The sequence below is a fragment of the Platalea leucorodia genome (genome assembly GCF_965183815.1).
Source record: "Platalea leucorodia genome assembly, chromosome: 5".
Lineage (NCBI taxonomy): Eukaryota > Metazoa > Chordata > Aves > Pelecaniformes > Threskiornithidae > Platalea > Platalea leucorodia.
The window spans coordinates 39,363,852-39,382,186 of NC_138827.1; the positions used below are offsets into that span (position 1 = coordinate 39,363,852).

Below are 18,335 nucleotides of genomic sequence, written 5' to 3' on the forward strand. Positions count from 1 at the left end.
TTCTTTTTGGTGTACTGCAGTCACCCACGAGTGCTGCTAGGACTTACTCAGGATTTCCCATGTTTCCTGTGCTATGTGATTCTGTGCTCGTTTTTCAGAAAGCTTTTGGGAAAACAATGCATTTGTCCATGTGAGCAGAGTGGAACTGTGGAAAAGCAACGGATGATTACCACAGTTTAAGTTGTTCAGCCTGCAACCTCACGGCCTATCATCCCAAACCGCACTAGCTACTGAGAAACTGGTACACGAGAAGTGGGAAGGCTGATGAGCCTCTGATAAGAGACTGAAGTTAGCTTATGTTTGCAGCAAAAATATTGCCTTAGAGAGAGAACGCAGAGAATGAAGTTCTGGAGTGAGAGGGACTGCAGGGACTAAACTGGGAGAGGTAGATCGGTACCCTGGTGTTTTCTGTTCTGCAATCTCATTCTTCAAGCTCTTTACAGAAAAGAAAAACAGAAACCTTAATGTGGTGGCAGGAAGAATACATAAATTATAATTTGTATAATTTACAAATACATAAATTATATGGCACGTGAAGAGATCCAAAACTGTTACAGAGAGCTATTCGGATGTTTAAACATGATTAGGGATGGGTCAACATTGAGAGCTAGTTGACTCCTTGCAATGGAAAGATGAGCTCTTGTATCTGCACAGCTTATGGGGAGCAGCGTTGTCCCAGCACCACAGGCGTGTGCTGGGACGATGGCGTGAGGCACCATAACTTTCAGCCCTCTCTGTGACCAGCAGAGCCTAAGAGAGGCTGGAGTACTGAGAGGAGGTATTTGAGTCCCACCAGTGGAGAACTGAACCTGTAGCGTCTATCAGGTTCTCCTGCCCCACCTGAGACTCAGCCCACCCCTTCCTGCAGCATCAGTGGCCAGGTTTACCGTGGCACGTCCTGAGGTCAGACAACTTCTTGTTTGGCACAAATCATGAGCGTTGCTGCTCACATTTTCAAGCCTGTTTTTTGTAACCAGAAGAGCTTGAAACAGTTTTCTGAAGCAAACACTTAGCTAATCGTACAATTTTGGCAGCCGAGGCCTTAGGCACATTCCTATTGTTCCTATGCCTTAATGCAGCCTGCTGAAGCCCCGCTGAGCCAAACCAAGCAAGCCCAGCACGATCACAGTCTGAACACCGGCACAGTCTGCTGAGCGGAAATGGATGGCTCTCTGCAAAGCACCTCTTCGCTCCCAGAGGCAAGGCGAGGGGAGAGGGAAAAGCCTGGAGGAGGAGGAATAGAAGGGAAGAGAGAGCTGAACATAAACTAGCTGATATGGAATGGGAGTGATGATGTAGTAATTGTAGGAGGAGATCAAAACTAAACTGAAAGTAGGTCCACGACTCGATTAGCTGATGAAAGGTGCTGTTTCTTTTGGCCAGGAGAGGAGTGAGGAATTTTATCATACTGTTGTTCATCATCTTGTTCCTCAGTCGCTTTCTGAGCAGACCTGAACTGTCCTGGTTGCAGTAAGGACAGACACCAGGAATGGCCAACAAGAACGTAACAGTTAAGACTCTTTTACGCAGTAATGAGAAAAACTGAGATTGAGAATACCTTAGAATACAAACAAGCCCATGTTCTTTGCACCAGTCAGTAACACATTGCACTGGAAACAGGATGGAATCCTTCAAAGTTCAAAATATCAAGGGTACTCCTACTCTTGTACCCTGATGACAGGAAAAAGAAAAACAATCCTAGAAAACTTTTGGAGCCCAGCAAGACATAGGACTCTTGGTGCACTTAACGGTGTCACCACCATATCAGGTCAACTACGAGAGCAGCGTCCCTTCCCAGCGCGCTAATGCTGCAGCACTGTCCATCTGCCCCTGCTGCTGATGCACAGCAACACCATTAAGTTCCCATCCAGTCCTGCAGAAGCAGTCTTGCCTACCACTGTCAGCTGTGCTGGAGGAGCAAAATTAAACCCTGTAAGGATACAGCTAAAAATAATCAAGTTTAGTTCTGCAATTAGCGTTGAATTTAGCAAAAGCTGCAACGTTATTAAAGACAACTCATGATTAGACATGATGTCACACATTAAAAATTTAATCCAAACAACTTGTCTGTTTCACTACAAATAGCAAACTTGAATGTCCTGGCAAAATGTAAGGACATGATTTACAAATACTAGGTAATATTTGGATCCTACATTATAAGCAGTGCTCCAGTCTTTCTGAGAAATAAAAATTACTTCATTCTGGGCTTAGCTCGGGCAGTTCAATAGACCAAGCTTCATGAGAGACATAAACCATAATTGTACACACTGTGCTCAATACATACAGATTTTTGTTTTGGTCACAGACCACACAACTAGCGTCCACCCATAGTATTTCCCATTGCTTTGAGGTTTTTTTTGCATTGTGGTACTATTAAACTTCTAATCAGGACTGGCAATCTGTTATACCCTCACAGCTTTTTGAACTGGAATGGCTGCTAGTGTTAATAACTACACGATATGCAGATTCTGAAAAAGCAATTTTGGTTTCTTTTCCTTGAATTTACATAACAAGTAATGGGGTACTTTTTCCAAACTGCTTTGCCCTGCCACCTAACTGTTCCCCAGAGGCCTACACTGAAACATGACCTCCTGTTAACTTGGGGTTTTTTAATGTATGTTTAAAAACTTTACAAATGAATGCCATTAACTCTATGTCCTGTGCGACAACTCGCTATGATACAGAGCAGGCCAGAGGACTGTGTATACTTACAAAGAAAACTCTTCGGATTCCAGGTGCCAGTCTTTCTGTTTTTAGCTTCCAGACCAGAGGCAAAGGAGAGTTGAGAAGAAACACCAGAGGCTTCTGGTGAATATGCACTGATGAAATTGGATTCAAGTGTAACGTGACCTACAGAGAAACAGAAATACACGAATATTACCTTATAAGTTTAAAAACAAAAGTGGAATTTGAAACAATGAATCAAAGGTCATTTATATATATTGTGGCTTCCAGCATTCAGACCTCTTGACCCAAGATTACAGACTAATCTACTTCCAAAAAACCGAGTCAACAGAGCACAGATAATACAAAGAATGAAACAGTTAACATTTGTGCTCTATGCTTGCAAAGCACTGCTAAAGTGTTTAAGAAAACCTTGGCAAATGCTGATGAAAAATAGCTTATGCAAAAGGTCAAACCACTAAGCTGAGAGTTGGAGAACAAGGAGATAAAAAGAACTGCAAAGCAAACCCTGATTTCTGGTTTCTAGATGGTAAGCTACAAAGCTGGCTTAGAGTACAAACCTCATCTGTTGATGCTATTAGGGCATAAATCTAACCTGCAAAACAAATAAAACTAAACAAACAAAAAAACAGGAGTAACAAATCCAGAAACACAAGCAAGCACTACACTAGTTTATGGAAGAAATTCCAACAGAAATTTTAACGTACACTAGGGAAAGAAAATGCCTGTCTTCAGGGACTAAAAGGATACATGAGGAAAATGATCCCAAGAAAGCGGACATCACAGAAGTGAGGCAACCTGTTAGAGATTTTTAAGCGACCAGTTTGTGGCCGCTAGAAGCCCCTCCTGCCCAGCTCCTCATATCCCAGTGCCACCCCTCTAGAAAGGGGCCGATGGGGGGCAAAACTCTAACCAAACGCATGACAGAGAACAGCCTGTCAGTTTTTAGCATATAACAACTTGTAATTGAAATCATAGTGGTTTTGCAGTATCTAATAAGCTTTTTAAGCAGTCAGCATTCGACTTGATGGTTCATCCTGCTTTATAGGAGAAAAACTTTAGTGTGGAACCAAGCGATGATGTATCACACAGACTAAGCAAGCAAGTTGATGTCTCACAACAGTGGGTGGCAGGTGGGTTCCCTGACAAGAGAATCACAGCTTTTTCTAGAAGAGGTATAGAGGGAGCAAACGTGAACGCAACCATTAATTTGAGCAGTGGCACACAGACATGAGCATACAGGTAATTCAGAATGAATTTTGTCTCCTGGTAGAGAATTTGAAAGGAAATCTGAGACACGGAAGCCACTACGCATTGTTTATTCCATTATTCTTATACAGTGGTAAGTATCAGCTAGTCTACCATTAAAGTAAATGCAGATTCATCTGGCAAACTAACTAGATGAAAGCTAGAGACCAAAATGAATATTAGGTAGCCATTACTGTTGAAAATCTTTCCAAAAGAAAAAGTTAGCTTTCTTTTTTTTTTTTTTTTTTTTTAATTTTCTTTATTTTTTTCCCCCACCCAAAGTGAGAAGTCCAGCATCACTGCCAAGTGAAAGTCAAGCCTGGGTCTCAGGTCTGAGAGACACCTGAACGACAGCAGAGAGACCCTCTTCTGCTACTTAAGAACTCAGGAAAAGCTGGCAAACAACTGGCTGTGTTACTTACCACGCCAACCAGTAAGCAGAGGATTACATGCAGAATTTACTAGATTCTTAAAACCCACTGAATGAACAGTGAAACAGATGTCAAACCCCATAAGGACACCCCTGAGGGCACTGGGGACATCCGTATCTTCATCTTTGTTATGGAAAAAACTGATTTTCTCACCACTCGGCCTCTCCCACCAGAAGGCCTAGTTGTATTTATGCATTTCCAAAAGAAAACATTCGGTACCACAAATTACCACATCTTCCAGGGACCACATTTCTCTCCATTTTCTGCCTCAAAGGAATAAAATACCTCCTTTTAGGAAACTAGGGTATTAGCGCTCTGAATGCTAACAGGATGACAGAGACTTTAAATGCCAGTCATGATCTTAGCTATAAAAACTGCTTTACAGTGTCAGGCTACAGAGCCAAAATAATTCTGTTTTAGCTGAAAATAAGAGAGAAGATAAAATTATTTGTTTTACAAGGCTTCCACTTTGTTGTTCTGTCTAGAAACAGAGAGGTAAAAGTGGAAAGAAAAAGGTGTTTAGAACTGCTATTAAATTCACGGCTATTAAAAAGGTTTCATTAATTCTTGTGGTTTTTCAGCCGTAATCACAGCTAATTAGTAATAAGCTGTTTAAACTATTAAATATAATTACCTTGTTCTGGGGTTATGTTTTCTTACAAAGCAATAAAACCACTGTAATCTAAGTTTACCAAAGTAGCCTAGTTATTTCTTTCGCAGTCCTGATCTGGCAAATGAGAGTTCAAATTTTATTCTGATATTTTTTTCACCTTCAAATGCCATAAAGTGCATTCAATTTTAAACTCTCTGAACTTCAACGTGTCAAAGAGAAAATCTACTACACTAAATGGAGTAAATATTAAACATGTCCACTCTTATCATATGCATCCACCCAATAATAACTGGTTTCTTCTGATCGCAAAGGAAGTAAAGACTAACGTAAATATTGATGAAATGAGCTATAATATAAGTTTATGTACTTAAATAACCAAGAATAGAAAAGCAGTAACAATCCTCTCACATTGGCCAACAGGGGCACTCAGCTTGGGTTTGTGCCCTGGTTGTGTTTTTATTAGAATGTCAAGTCAATGCAAAGAAGAGGCTCCTATTAGTAATTTTAAAAATTTTTGCTATTTAAAACCTCTGGTCTTTATTAAAACCAGAAATGATACAAGAAATACAACATACTCTGAAAACTTCATCTCAGAAATAGCTAGGCCAAGTCCTTTGGGTAATAAGGAAATGGAGAAGTATCTCAGTTTCAACTGATCTCAGACAGGTTTATTCAAAGCCAACAGCTATCAGACAAGACAGATGTTTTAGACTTCATGAAGATTTCTGCCTATTGGTTTGGTCACATGAGAGAGCATACAGAGCAATCATACTATCTTAGTGAGAAAATCAGAGACTCTGCAACTGGATCTACTATCAGATTTTGTAGTTGCTATTCCTTTAGGCTTTGGAAATTAAATATGTATATAATATACACATATATGATTATTTCCATACATGTATGGAAATAATCAACAAAGTTTGAGTCGTATTCAGAGGTGGTGATATATCTATCCATGCCTTTGGCTGGAATTGCAGGATAAGTTATATCACGTAATGGAATTTTCCTACATTTGTGCCTAAAAAGTGCAGACTGATGCTTAAGAAAAGCTACAGGACTTTAACACAAAACCAATTAATTTTTCATAAGTAAATTAAGTGTTCCTGTGAAAATTTTCAGAATAAATGTAGTTTTGCATTACTGCACTCCTCAGTTTGCTCCTGAGTAAGACACCAACAAAACACATAATGTGGAAGTCATATTCCTAGTCCTAAACTTGAGAAAGAATATAGTTAATGTGAGCATGCTTCCGCAGCAGCCTCTGTCACTATATTCCTTGGCATATATATTCCCTATCACTATACTTCTTGGCATAACGGAGTCCTCAGCACAAACTTGGTTTTCCAGAATCAAAAAAGAACAATCCACAGAGCTGCTCAACAACTGCTCAGGACCATCTTGGTCATCATATTTTTCATAATTCATTTTTGCTTCAAAGCTAGCTCTGCTGAGGAGCAGCTGGGCAGCCTAGCCTGAATGTGGCCATTCCCACTGTGAAGTTGTACAAAATTAACAGTTAATTTTTTAAATATTTATGATTGCACCCATCATCATCTGTGCTTGATGACAAACAACAGTGGTATCTATTATGGGAGATTTTTTCCTGGTCCTTGGGAAGATTTTCAAGCAAACTGCTGGGGAGTTACTAGCATTCAAGAGCTTTCTGCCAACAACCCAGCTGCCACGCATATGGATTTTACCTTGCACAACAGCAGTCAGTGAGCTATCACACAGTATTTTCAGCCCAAGTAAGGCAGGCATGGTCAAAACACCTCACCAGCGAGGTCAGAGGTGTTTCTATGTGGAAGGTAGCAGTTTGAACCGCGGCATCCAGGTAGGAGCCTGGACTTTGACTATGCAACAGAGGTACCCAAATACCTCTTCCACTCCTGCTTTACAGATTGAAAGGCTTAACAGGACTCTAAGGTGTTATGAGCTTATGACATTGACACAAGCACAAGTTCCAAGCTTCAGCTCTACCAGCATGACACTGTCACTCTCTCTAGCTCTGCCATGTTAAGCTTTCTGCTGTCATATCCGTGCTCCCACTTTCTTGCCCCTCTGCTAACTTCTGGCATGGCTGCCTCCATCCACAGCACTGCAGTGGAAGATCCTCATTCCTGCTCTCTACAGCAATATCTCTCACCAAAAAGTAATTTCTGCTAGAGGGCCCCCACTGTGGCTCTAGTTAAACCATATATTGGCTGAATTCTAAGTGGTGATCCCCTTCCCTCAGCCACCTTTCTGTCTCATCTTAGCTCGTGAGCTCTTCAAGGCACATCCTTTCTCAAACGTCTAGACAGTTCATGGCACCTTCTAGACACTCCGCAAATTAATAGAAAGCTACCAGATCACTTCAAACCACCAAACAGAATGTTTCTCATTAATAGCAGAAGAGCTAACTAGAACATTTCCCTTTCTGTTTGTATTTTCACTGGCAGAATCCATATTATTAAATATGCATGCGAAGCATTGCCCAGAAACCCGATCAGAAACCAGTCCTACAAGTGTTCAGCACTGTACAGCTAGATAGGAAGACATGGTGTGAAATTCTGAACTCATTGAACTCTGTGGTAGAATTCATTATTTTTCTGAAACTCCCATATAAGCTTTTTTTTTTTTTTAAATGAGGTATCTAAAAAGAGATACTCTCCATCCATTTTTATAGGTTCAAACAAGCTTATAAAATACACACATTTTGTACTTCTCAGCAACATACTACCTCAGTCAGTCTTCTGCATCTCAGACAGCTGTATGAGCAGTTTGGTCAGACACCACCAAAAGAAAATGAAACCAGAATCATTAAATGGACTAAAGCACTTTTCAGTCACCTAGTCCATTTAACAAGCAGCTGCTATTGCTCTGCCCATGTTATTTTTAAAACATATTAAGGGACAGCACATTAACCAAGCAGACAGCAGCATAACAACAGTACAGGAAAATAAGTCAATGTGGTCCAACACATCCCTCGCTCCCCGCGAAGGGCTCATTTCATCACTGAGCTGTTGTGTAGCCAGCATTTTCATTGTGCAATCAATAGTTAGGCCAGACCTTCTGGACATGTGTCTCAAAAACCGTCCTCTCGGCAAGGCGCAGCTTCGGCAGCTGTTTGTCAGAGCAAGCTCCTCTTCCAGACTCACGTCTGCCCTTTGTGGCCTCCTTTGGCACACACTCCTCCTAGTAATACATGACTAACTTGTGAGGAATACGACAACTTGGTCATAGGTGAAAATGAAAGATTGAAGCTATTCTAAAAAACTTACAACAAAACCTACAAATTCATTTTTAAAAAGCATACCAACAACAAAGCATATAACTGTGAAGAACCACAGATAAGTTCTGTCATTTTTGCTAGAATGCATTTTTCAATGTATGTTATAAAAACTGTAAAAAAAAAAAAAAAAAAAAGGGGGGGCTTTATAAAGATACCACATTTCACAGGTGCCATGTCTATCAAACACTTATGCTGGCATTACTTCGCCAGCTCTACTTGCATGTATTCGTGCTGCTTGCTACTGTCTGCACAGTCTGCAAAGAGTTCCTTTAAGGTCTCCAGCAGCAGCAAGGTTAAGGCGGCTGCAGAGGCTTCTCTGTCCCCGGAGATCACAGTTTCATGGAAGGCTGAGTATCACCACAGAAACCAACTACAAAAACAGTCTACGGGCTCCTGCCCCGTTACTCTGGTAAAGCAATTTGTACTACGTGAAAGGCAAGGGCACAAATGCTGAAAACTGATCAAAGTAAACACTGCTGTTAAAGTACCATTTTGTTTTGCTGACTTCAAGGCATCGAATTGCAGACTCTGTGTTTTGTTCTAAAAAGATGAAAGTCAAGTGCCAAGGATTTGTAAGGTTGAATTAACTATTCCAGTGTGAAGGCCTTTAGATAAATCCATAGCACCTTTTCCAAAACAGCCATTACAAACTTGTGCTAATAAACCAGGACAAAATACACTGTGTTGTATTGAATTACGCTGCCCAGGCTAGGACAGCTGTTCTCTAAAAGAGAAGAGAAAAATGAATTTTAACACTCATATCATATAAACACATTTTCTGATTTACAAGTGATGCATTGAAGATGGATTTATGACATCTTAACTCATTGCTCTGCTGCAAAGATAAGTTAATTAGTACAAAGCTGGCAAAATTTAGAACAGAAATTTGAAAATTTATACCTGGCCTCTGTGTTTTCACTCTTTTTGTTAATATAATATTTATAGGACATAAATTATTCTGGTATTGCAATAGTCAAATAAACTAATATGAAGAAACTTATCTTTACAGTTCATTAGCGTACATTATCCAGTATAAGAGGTTTAGAATTTCTACTGAAATTCACTTGAAACATACAATGTCGATATCATAGAATCCTAGAATCATTAAGGTTGGAAAAGACCCTTAAGATCATCGAGTCCAACCGTTAACCAAGCACTGCCAAGTCCATCACTAAACCATGTCCTCCAGCACCACATCTATCCGTCCTTTAAATACCTCCAGGGATGGAGACTCAACCACTTCCCTAGGCAGTTGTTCCAATGTTTGACAACCCTTTTGGTGAAGAAACTTTTCCTAATATCCAATCTAAACCTCCCCTGGCGCAGCTTGAGGCCGTTTCCTCTTGTCCTGTCGCTTGTTACTTGGGAGAAGAGACCGACCCCCACCTTGCTACAGCCTCCTTTCAGGTAGCTGTAGAGAGCGATAAGGTCTCCCCTCAGCCTCCTCTTCTCCAGGCTAAACAACCCCAGCTCCCTCAGCCGCTCCTCACAAGACTTGTGCTCTAGACCCTTCACCAGCCTCGTTGCCCTTCTCTGGACACGCTCCAGCACCTCAATGTCCTTCTTGTAGTGAGGGGCCCGAAACTGAACACCGTGTTCAAGGTTCAGCCTCCCCAGTGCCAAGTACAGGGGGATGATCACATCCCTGGTCCTGCTGGCCACAGTATTCCTGATAGAAGCCAGGATGCCATTGGCCCTCTTGGCCACCTGGGCACACTGCTGGCTCATGTTCAGCCTGATGTCGATGAGCACGCCCAGGTTATTTTCTGCCAGGCAGCTCTCCAGCCACTCCTCCCCAAGCCTGTAGCGCTGCATGGGGTTGTTGTGACCCAAGTGCAGGACCCGGCACTAAGCCTTGTTGAACCTCATACAATTGGCCTTGGCCCATCAATCCAGCCTGTCCAGGTCCCTCTGCAGGGCCTTCCTACCCTCCAGCAGATCGACACTCCCAGCCAACTTGGTGTCATCTGCAGACTTACTAAGGGTGCACTCGATCCCCTCGTCCAGATTGTTGATAAAGATATTAAACTGAACTGGCCCCAACACTGAGCCCTGGAGAACACCACTTGCAACTGGACGCCCACTGGATTTAACTCCATTTACCACCACTCTCTGGGCTCGGCCGTCCAGCCAGTTTTTAACCCAGCACAGAGTGCACTTATCCAAGCCGTGAGTGGCCAGCTTCTCCAGGAGAATGCTGTGGGAGACAGCGTCAAAGGCCTTACTAAAGTCCAAGTAGACAACATCCACAGCCACTCCCTCATCCACTGAGCGGGTCACCTTGTCGTAGAAGGAGACCAGGTTAGTGAAGCAGGACCTCCCTTTCATAAACCCATGCTGGCTGAGCCTGATCCCCCAGTTGTCCCGTACATGCTGTGTGATGGCACTCAGGATGATCTGCTCCATAACCTTCCCCGGCACTGAGGTCAGGCTGACAGGCCTGTAGTTCCCCGGATCCTCCTTCCGACCCTTCTTGTAGAGGGGCATCACGTTTGCTAACTTCCAGTCATCTGGGACCTCCTCGGTTGACCAGGACTGCTGATAAATGATGGAGGGTGGCTTGGCAAGCTCCTCTGCCAGTTCCCCCAGTATCCTCGGGTGGATCCCGTCTGGCCCCATGGACTTGTGAGCATTCAGGGGGAGGAGCAGGTTGGTGACTGCCACCTCTTTGACAACTGGGGCTTCATTCTGCATCCTATCTCCATCTCCCAGCTCAGGGGCCTGAAAAATCCGAGGATGACCAGTCTGACTATTAAAGACTGAGGCAAAGAAGTCATTAAGTACCTCAGCCTTCCCTTCATCCTTTGTGGCAATGTTTCCCTCCGCATCCAACAAAGGATGGAGATTCTCCCTGGCCCTCCTTTTGTCGCTGATATATTTGTAAAAACATTTTTTGTTATCTTTAATGGCGGTGGCCAGTTTAAGTTCTAGCAGGGCCTTCGCCTTTCTAATCTTCTCGCTGCATAACCTCACAACGTCCTTGTAGTCCTCCTGAGTCACCTGCCCCTTCTTCCAAAGGTGGTAAGCTCTCCTTTTTTTCCTGAGTTCCAGCCAAAGCTCTCTGTCCAGCCAGGCCGGTCTTCTCCCCCGCCTGCTTGACTTACGGCACATGGGGACGGCCTGCTCCTGTGCCTTTAAGACTTCCTCCTTGAATAACGTCCAGCCTTCCTGGACTCCTTTGCCCTTCAGGACTGCCTCCTAAGGGACTCTGTTAACCAGACTCCTAAATAATCCAAAGTCTGCCCTTCTAAAGTTCAGGGTAGCGGTTTTGCTGACCCCCTTCCTTACTTCTCCAAGAACTGAAAACTATATCTTGCTGAGCCAAAGACAGCCTCTGACCACCACATCGCCCACCAGGCCTTCTCTGTTCATAAACAGCAGGTCCAGCAGGGCACCTCCCCTGGGTGGCTCGCTTACCAGCCGTGTCAGGAAGTTATCTTCCACACACTCCACGAACCTCCAAGACTGCTTTCTCTCTGCTGTGTTGTATTTCCAGCAGATATCTGGTAAGTTGAAGTCTCCCACGAGAACAAGGACTAGAGATTGTGAGACTTCAGCCAACCGCTTGTCGAATACTTCATCTGTTTCCTCATCTTGGTTGGGTGGTCTACAACAGACTCACACCAGGATATCTGCCTTATTAGCCTTCCCTCTGATCTCTACCCATAAGCACTCAACCTTATCATTACCGTCGTTGAGCTCTAGACAACCAAAACACTCCCTAACGTACAAGGCTACCCCACCACCTCTCCTTCCTTGCCTGTCCCTTCTGAAGAGCTTGTAGCCATCCATTGCAGCACTCCAGTTGTGCGAGTCATCCCACCATGTTTCCATGATGGTGACCACATCTTCGAGCTCCTCCTGTTTATTGCCCATGCTGCGTGCATTGGTGTAAATGCACTTCAGTTGGGCTATTGATCTCTTCTCCAACAGAGAGATGTTGGCTATAAAAGAATTCAGTCAAGGATTAATCCATGAATCCACCTCAAGTGGTGGGATCTAGTACTGCACCACTTTTCAAAAGTGTTCATCAAGTGCTTTGGGAAGGATCTCCAGGACATTTTTTTTTTTCTTCTTAAGATGAAAGTAAAGAAAAAGTGTCTTGTTTAGGTAGGGACTGTGAATTCAAAATGAAACACTTTTTTTTTTTTCTCTCGTATTTTTGCTATGCTCATTGAATATTGTGTTACAGATTTGATACCAAGCCAGCTGTAGTAGCTTGCAATGTCCAGCTTTAAGGAGCCAACAATTTCCGAGAGAGAGTTTGCTGATTTTTCCAAGAAACGCAAAATATGTTCACATGGTGTTATTGCTTGAAGATAATTTTGCTCAAAGGATTACATATTTGCACTCTTAAATCAAACAATTGTATAAGCAAGTTTCTATAAGCACGAGACCCCACTGCTTCCCTTCTGGGAAGGTTCTCCAATGCAGACTTTTATTCATACAGTGCAAGCACCTATTTTTTTTGAAAACTCACCCCAGCAATGAGACAGAAGATCTTCAGAACAGCAGAGAAATAAATATCTCCAGGAAAACTGCAATGCCATTAAAAACAAGCACTCATACCCACATACAGTTACTTTTTCTCCTGCAGAACTCGAAGCTATGCCACCCTCACAGCCCTTGCCAGAGACACACCACGCTTTCTTCTCTCTGCCCAGGCCAGCGCTAAAGGATGCTAAAGGAGAGAGCAGGGGGGCTGCGATGCATGAGGCACACGTGGGGAGGGAAAGCCCTTTTCTTTCTTTCACTCAGTCCTTGGGGAACAGGTCTGAGTGCCTGGTAGCTGTGGTAGCATTTACCAGGTGTGTAGAGGACTAAAGTTTAATTCCAAGGCTCAGGTAACACTCTAAACTAATTCTAAAATCAACCTTTTGCTTGTTTTATCCTAAATATATGGGTGCAAATGGATTGGCATTGCCTGGACCTTCTCACTCACACTCTACAGAGAGAATCAGATTAACTAAACAGCAGTTATAAACTCAACTGTGAAAATCATGGGAAAGATTCACCCCTGGCATAATTCCTCTGAAGCTACTGGCATTAAGCCAGAGACCGATGTGGTCCCATACTTTTTTTATAAAAAAAGAATACTATTGCACAATCTGCTGACCCTTATGGTCTACCACCCAGACTGGAAAACTAGGCTCCATTGAAAAGGCGGCAAGAGAACAGGAAGGTTGATAAGGACTACCCAGCTATGATTTACAGCCCATTGCATGCTCTTCATTAAGATGTACGGTCAGAAACCTTTGACCAAAAGGTGTTTGAAATCTCCCCCCCCTTTTTTTTTCTATTTGTCCTGCAACAGGGGCTAAAGGTCAGGGTGTGCTGTGCTAAACACAGACAGTTCCCTCCCCAAAGAGCCTACAAATCAAGATATTCAAGTCCTGCATAACATGTGCGTGCCAACATCCACTAACAATCTATTTTGAAGTATGCATGATGTTCCCAGACGGCCGCTTTCACATGAAGATGCGTTATTAATGATACAGAGGAGAAATGGCAGCCCCAACGCATGTGTTCAAGAGGAGAACTAAGCAAAGATCCCTTTGCCCTCTGTAAGGATGGAGCACCACCTCTGCATTTGGCACCCGTTATGCTCAGCGGAAAGCAATGTACTCAAATGGACATACCGCTTTTAACGAAGATCTAAGGTTTACCCTCAGAACCAGCTTGAAAACTGACCTGCCCATCCACTGACACAGCAGTTGTATCCAGCAGCCTGATGAAAGAGAGTCCATTAGAGCTTGCAGCATATTCAAGTATTATCTGTAGTTCTCCTTCCAGTCTAAGTTCTGGTACCTTTCTAGCCTTAAATATTAAATGACCAAGCTGAGGATCTGTGTAACAGGATGGAATTACAGCACGTTTAGATCTCCTCGTATGGATTCGTAATTCAGCTGCTTCAGGCAACAGAATAAAAAAGCAAATTACAAGTAAAATTTAACACTGTAACATTATCAAATAAATCATGTGTAAGATTAGTACAGTATAGTATGCTGTATGGCACTAAACATACTGCTCAGTACCTGGCAGCACTGTCGTTTGTATCTGGTTCATAACTGATGTTTTACTGCACCAGTGATACTTTCTCCTCAAAGTGTAAGAGTAGGCAACTGTGCTGGTAAGTTTTTACTGGAAATGCAGTGACTAAAGTGCCCGTTCAGAAAGCACCACAGCTCGCATGGCGCCAGAAAGTTCTGACACAAGGAGATGTTGCAAAATAGTGCTTCTGTCTTCATGAAAAGGTTTGACCATTTCTGCCCACAGCTCAGTCACATAATTTATCTTCAGACAAAAATGTAGCCCATTAATTTCTAGTGTTCCAAAGTTGTTATTTCAAGCTGGAGCTGCCAAATGTGATCATATTATGTTAGATGCTAATCATTTATGCAAATACCTAGGTAATAAAAAGATTAGGACCAAAGCTATTCCTGATACAAATAATTTGGCAAACAGGCAGGACAGTTATTGAAGTCCTATTTGCACTAGAAAGTGGTATTACTTTCACAGTGTGAGAATAAAAGAAGTGAAAAAAACTTGAGGCTTTATATAAGGAGAGCTGTTTCAGAACTCAAAGGGTTATAGCTGTATTAGCATAAGTCATACTTACACCGATAGAGCTAATTCTGTGACAATGGTCTTAAAAGTATAACCCAAAAAGTTTACTGATAAATTTTACATAGAGATCGTACACACATGTACGCTGCCTACTTTAGCTTCATTTACCTGAATAATACGATATCCAGCTTTCCCTGTGCATATATATTTCAATCCAGTTTTTATGTCTTCAGTGTTATCTCATGCATTATATAGTTTGGAGAATCAGAGTTCTCCTGAAAAATAAGATTTTTCAAAAACTTCTGGCTGCACTGAAGAAAGCAGACAGTCTCTGCACAAGTGTCTCCGCTCAGCGCTGCCAACCATATCTAATCTTTCACATGCTGTCCCCGCTTTGGGCGCCCGCAGAGCAAGGGCTGCCTGCAGCGACCAGCCCCACGAGGCTCCACGGTTCGTGCAATGGAAAGCCCGCGCCCAGGAGTGCAAGGCTGGGACCACTTCGCCCGTTCCTCCTGTGACCCGAACTAGATGCTCAGGATCCCAAAGATTAAGTGAAACCATTTGTGCCATCTGCCCTTCCACAAAGCAGTCAGGCTTCCCAGCACTTGAGACCTAAAAACACGATGCTTCGCTCAGCTTTGCATAAATCAGTAGATGTCAATACTGTTCACATGCCGTATAATGAATCCTAAGGGGAAAGTCCTCCTTTTATACATTTTGTGGGAAAATTTCTTGTTGGCTTTAGATCTGTTTAAGGGCACCATTCCTGTAAGCCGCAAGTACAGCATCTCCCCTACTGTTGTTAAGTGGCCTATTCACAAAACTGTATCACATCAGACAAAATTTTACTTTAACAATTAAGGTAGAAGACTCATGTGAAAAGGAAACATTTTCCCAGACAATATTCTGTTCTGCACTTACTTGTACATATATTGCAGATCTAAGCTTTTGTTTGGTGAATCAGCTGGGCTGCAAAGTAAATTTAATTTCATACTCCTCTTCCCTTCTCCCATCCCTAAACTATTACCCGATAGCTGTGTAGCATCGTGCCCAATGCCATAAAAAAGACAAAGCGGCGGAATCACTACTATGTTGGAGAATATATAAGTACATACTAAAAAGCAGCTCCTTTCCCAAAGAAAATGCTTCTTAAACTGACAGAAGACAGATGACAAACTTCTGCCAGGACCATTTCCCTTAAATGCATTTGGGGCATTCTGAGCAAATCTACACAGGCTTTTCCAGGTAAACACAAGTTATGGAGCGATTGTCCTGAGTGCCATCATGTGGCACGTACAGGACAACAAGGTGATTGGGCCCAGTGAGCACGGGTTTATGAAAGGGAGGTCCTGCTTCATTAACCTGGTCTCCTTCTACGACAAGGTGACCCGCTTAGTGGATGAGGGAATGGCTGTGGATGTTGTCTACTTGGACTTTAGTAAGGCCTTTGACACTGTCTCCCACAGCATTCTCCTGGAGAAGCTGGCTGCTCATGGCTTGGACAGGCACATACTTCACTGGGTAAAAAACTGGCCGGATGGCCGGGCCCAAAGAGTTGTGGTAAATGGAGTTAAATCCAGTGGGCGTCCAGTTGCAAGTGGTGTTCTCCAGGGCTCAGTGTTGGGCCAGTTCAGTTTAATATCTTTATCAACAATCATCTGGATGAGGGGATCGAGTGCACCCTTAGTAAGTCTGCAGATGACACCAAATTGGCTGGGAGTGTCGATCTGCTGGAGGGCAGGAAGGCCCTGCAGAGGGACCTGGACAGGCTGGATTGATGGGCCAAGGCCAATTGTATGAGGTTCAACAAGGCGAAGTGCCGGGTCCTGCACTTGGGTCACAACAACCCCATGCAATGCTGCAGGCTTGGGGAGGAGTGGCTGGAGAGCTGCCCGGCAGAAAAGGACCTGGGGGTGCTCATCGACATCAGGCTGAACATGAGCCAGCAGTGTGCTCAGGTGGCCAAGAGGGCCAATGGCATCCTGGCTTGTATCAGGAATACTGTGGCCAGCAGGACCAGGGATGTGATCATCCCCCTGTACTTGGCACTGGGGAGGCTGAACCTTGAACACGGTGTTCAGTTTTGGGCCCCTCACTACAAGAAGGACATCGAGGTGCTGGAGCGTGTCCAGAGAAGGGCAACAAGGCTGGTGAAGGGTCTAGAGCACAAGTCTTGTGAGGAGCGGCTGAGGGAGCTGGGGTTGTTTAGCCTGGAGAAGAGGAGGCTGAGGGGAGACCTTATCGCTCTCTACAGCTACCTGAAAGGAGGCTGTAGCGAGGTGGGGGTCGGTCTCTTCTCCCAAGTAACAAGCGACAGGACAAGAAGAAATGGCCTCAAGTTGCGCCAGGGGAGGTTTAGATTGGGTATTAGGAAAAACTTCTTCACCGAGAGGGTGGTCAGGCATTGGAACAGGCTGCCCAGGGAAGTGGTTGAGTCTTCCTCCCTGGAGGTATTTAAAAGACGGGTAGCTGTGGTGCTTAGGGACATGGTTTAGTGGTGGACTTGGCGGTGCTAGGGTAACGGTTGGACTTGATGACCTTAAAGGTCTTTTCCAACCTAAATGATTCTATGATTCTAAATTTCCACTGCCTGTATATTCAGCAAGTTAGATAGGTGCTAGCCACCCAATGAGAAATTACATAGCTGCATTAAGGTACCACTACAGTATTCATACATCTTACCTCTCAACCGGTCTCCTTAGTCATAGCTCAGTATGATACTAACCGTGGGTTCAGAGATCAGCATTAGCACTATCTCATCTCTACCAGGCTTTGACGGTAGACACAGCAAGTTCACACAGTTAATCACAACTGCAAAACACCATGCAGATGTAACATAGCGCACCGTGCCATAAGAACATCATGGCAAAACTGGAATCTGAATGCAGGATTTCCAGTTCTCAGGGCAAATCCTGAACAGATGAACACCCTACTTTCCACTGTTTCAAAAGCTGCAGGTGGGGAAGGGGAAAAGGCCGAGACAATGAGGCTTCATAAAGCAAGAAAAGATTACAAACATGAAATAGATAATGGAAAGACTGCAGGACAAAGGGTTACGCCATTTGAAAGCCCACACATATAAAACAATTTACTCCTCAAAGGTTTTGCAGCCAGACCACACATAGATCCAGATGACTGGAAAAAAGAAACATCATTCTACAGGTGTCTTTTAGAGAGGCACAGTCACACAGGGAGGTGTAAAATGTGGAGTTCACGTTTTCATTGGACATGTAAAACTAAATTCTTGCTTTCCAAGCCAGGGTAAAGAACAGCGTGTGTGCACGAGTCATAAAAAAATGAAAACCTAAGCAGCGGCACCAGATTTAGGAAACAGCTTTGTTTACTTTATTGTCAGTAAGCCACCAGCCTCAGTAAGAGTTGGTGCAAGTGTGTGTCTGTAAAACATATGCTCACAAATGGTATTAGAAATTAAATACAAAGTAAACCGCTTTCAGAAGATGAAAAGTAACTGTAACCAACACATTGTCTCTCTGCTCCCCTGAGGCAGGTCTTCATT

General features: G+C 43.4%; 1 protein-coding gene across 2 annotated transcripts in view; it reads right to left on the reverse strand.

Moving 5' to 3' along the window:
• Positions 1 to 18,335, reverse strand: part of TGFBR3 (transforming growth factor beta receptor 3) — a 130,151-nt gene that overhangs the window by 49,943 nt on the left and 61,873 nt on the right. For both annotated transcript variants that reach the window (XM_082314695.1, XM_082314694.1), the window contains exon 4: positions 2,713 to 2,850. In XM_082314695.1, coding sequence (XP_082170821.1) covers positions 2,713 to 2,850 — 138 coding nt within the window. The remainder of the gene's footprint in view (positions 1 to 2,712; positions 2,851 to 18,335) is intronic.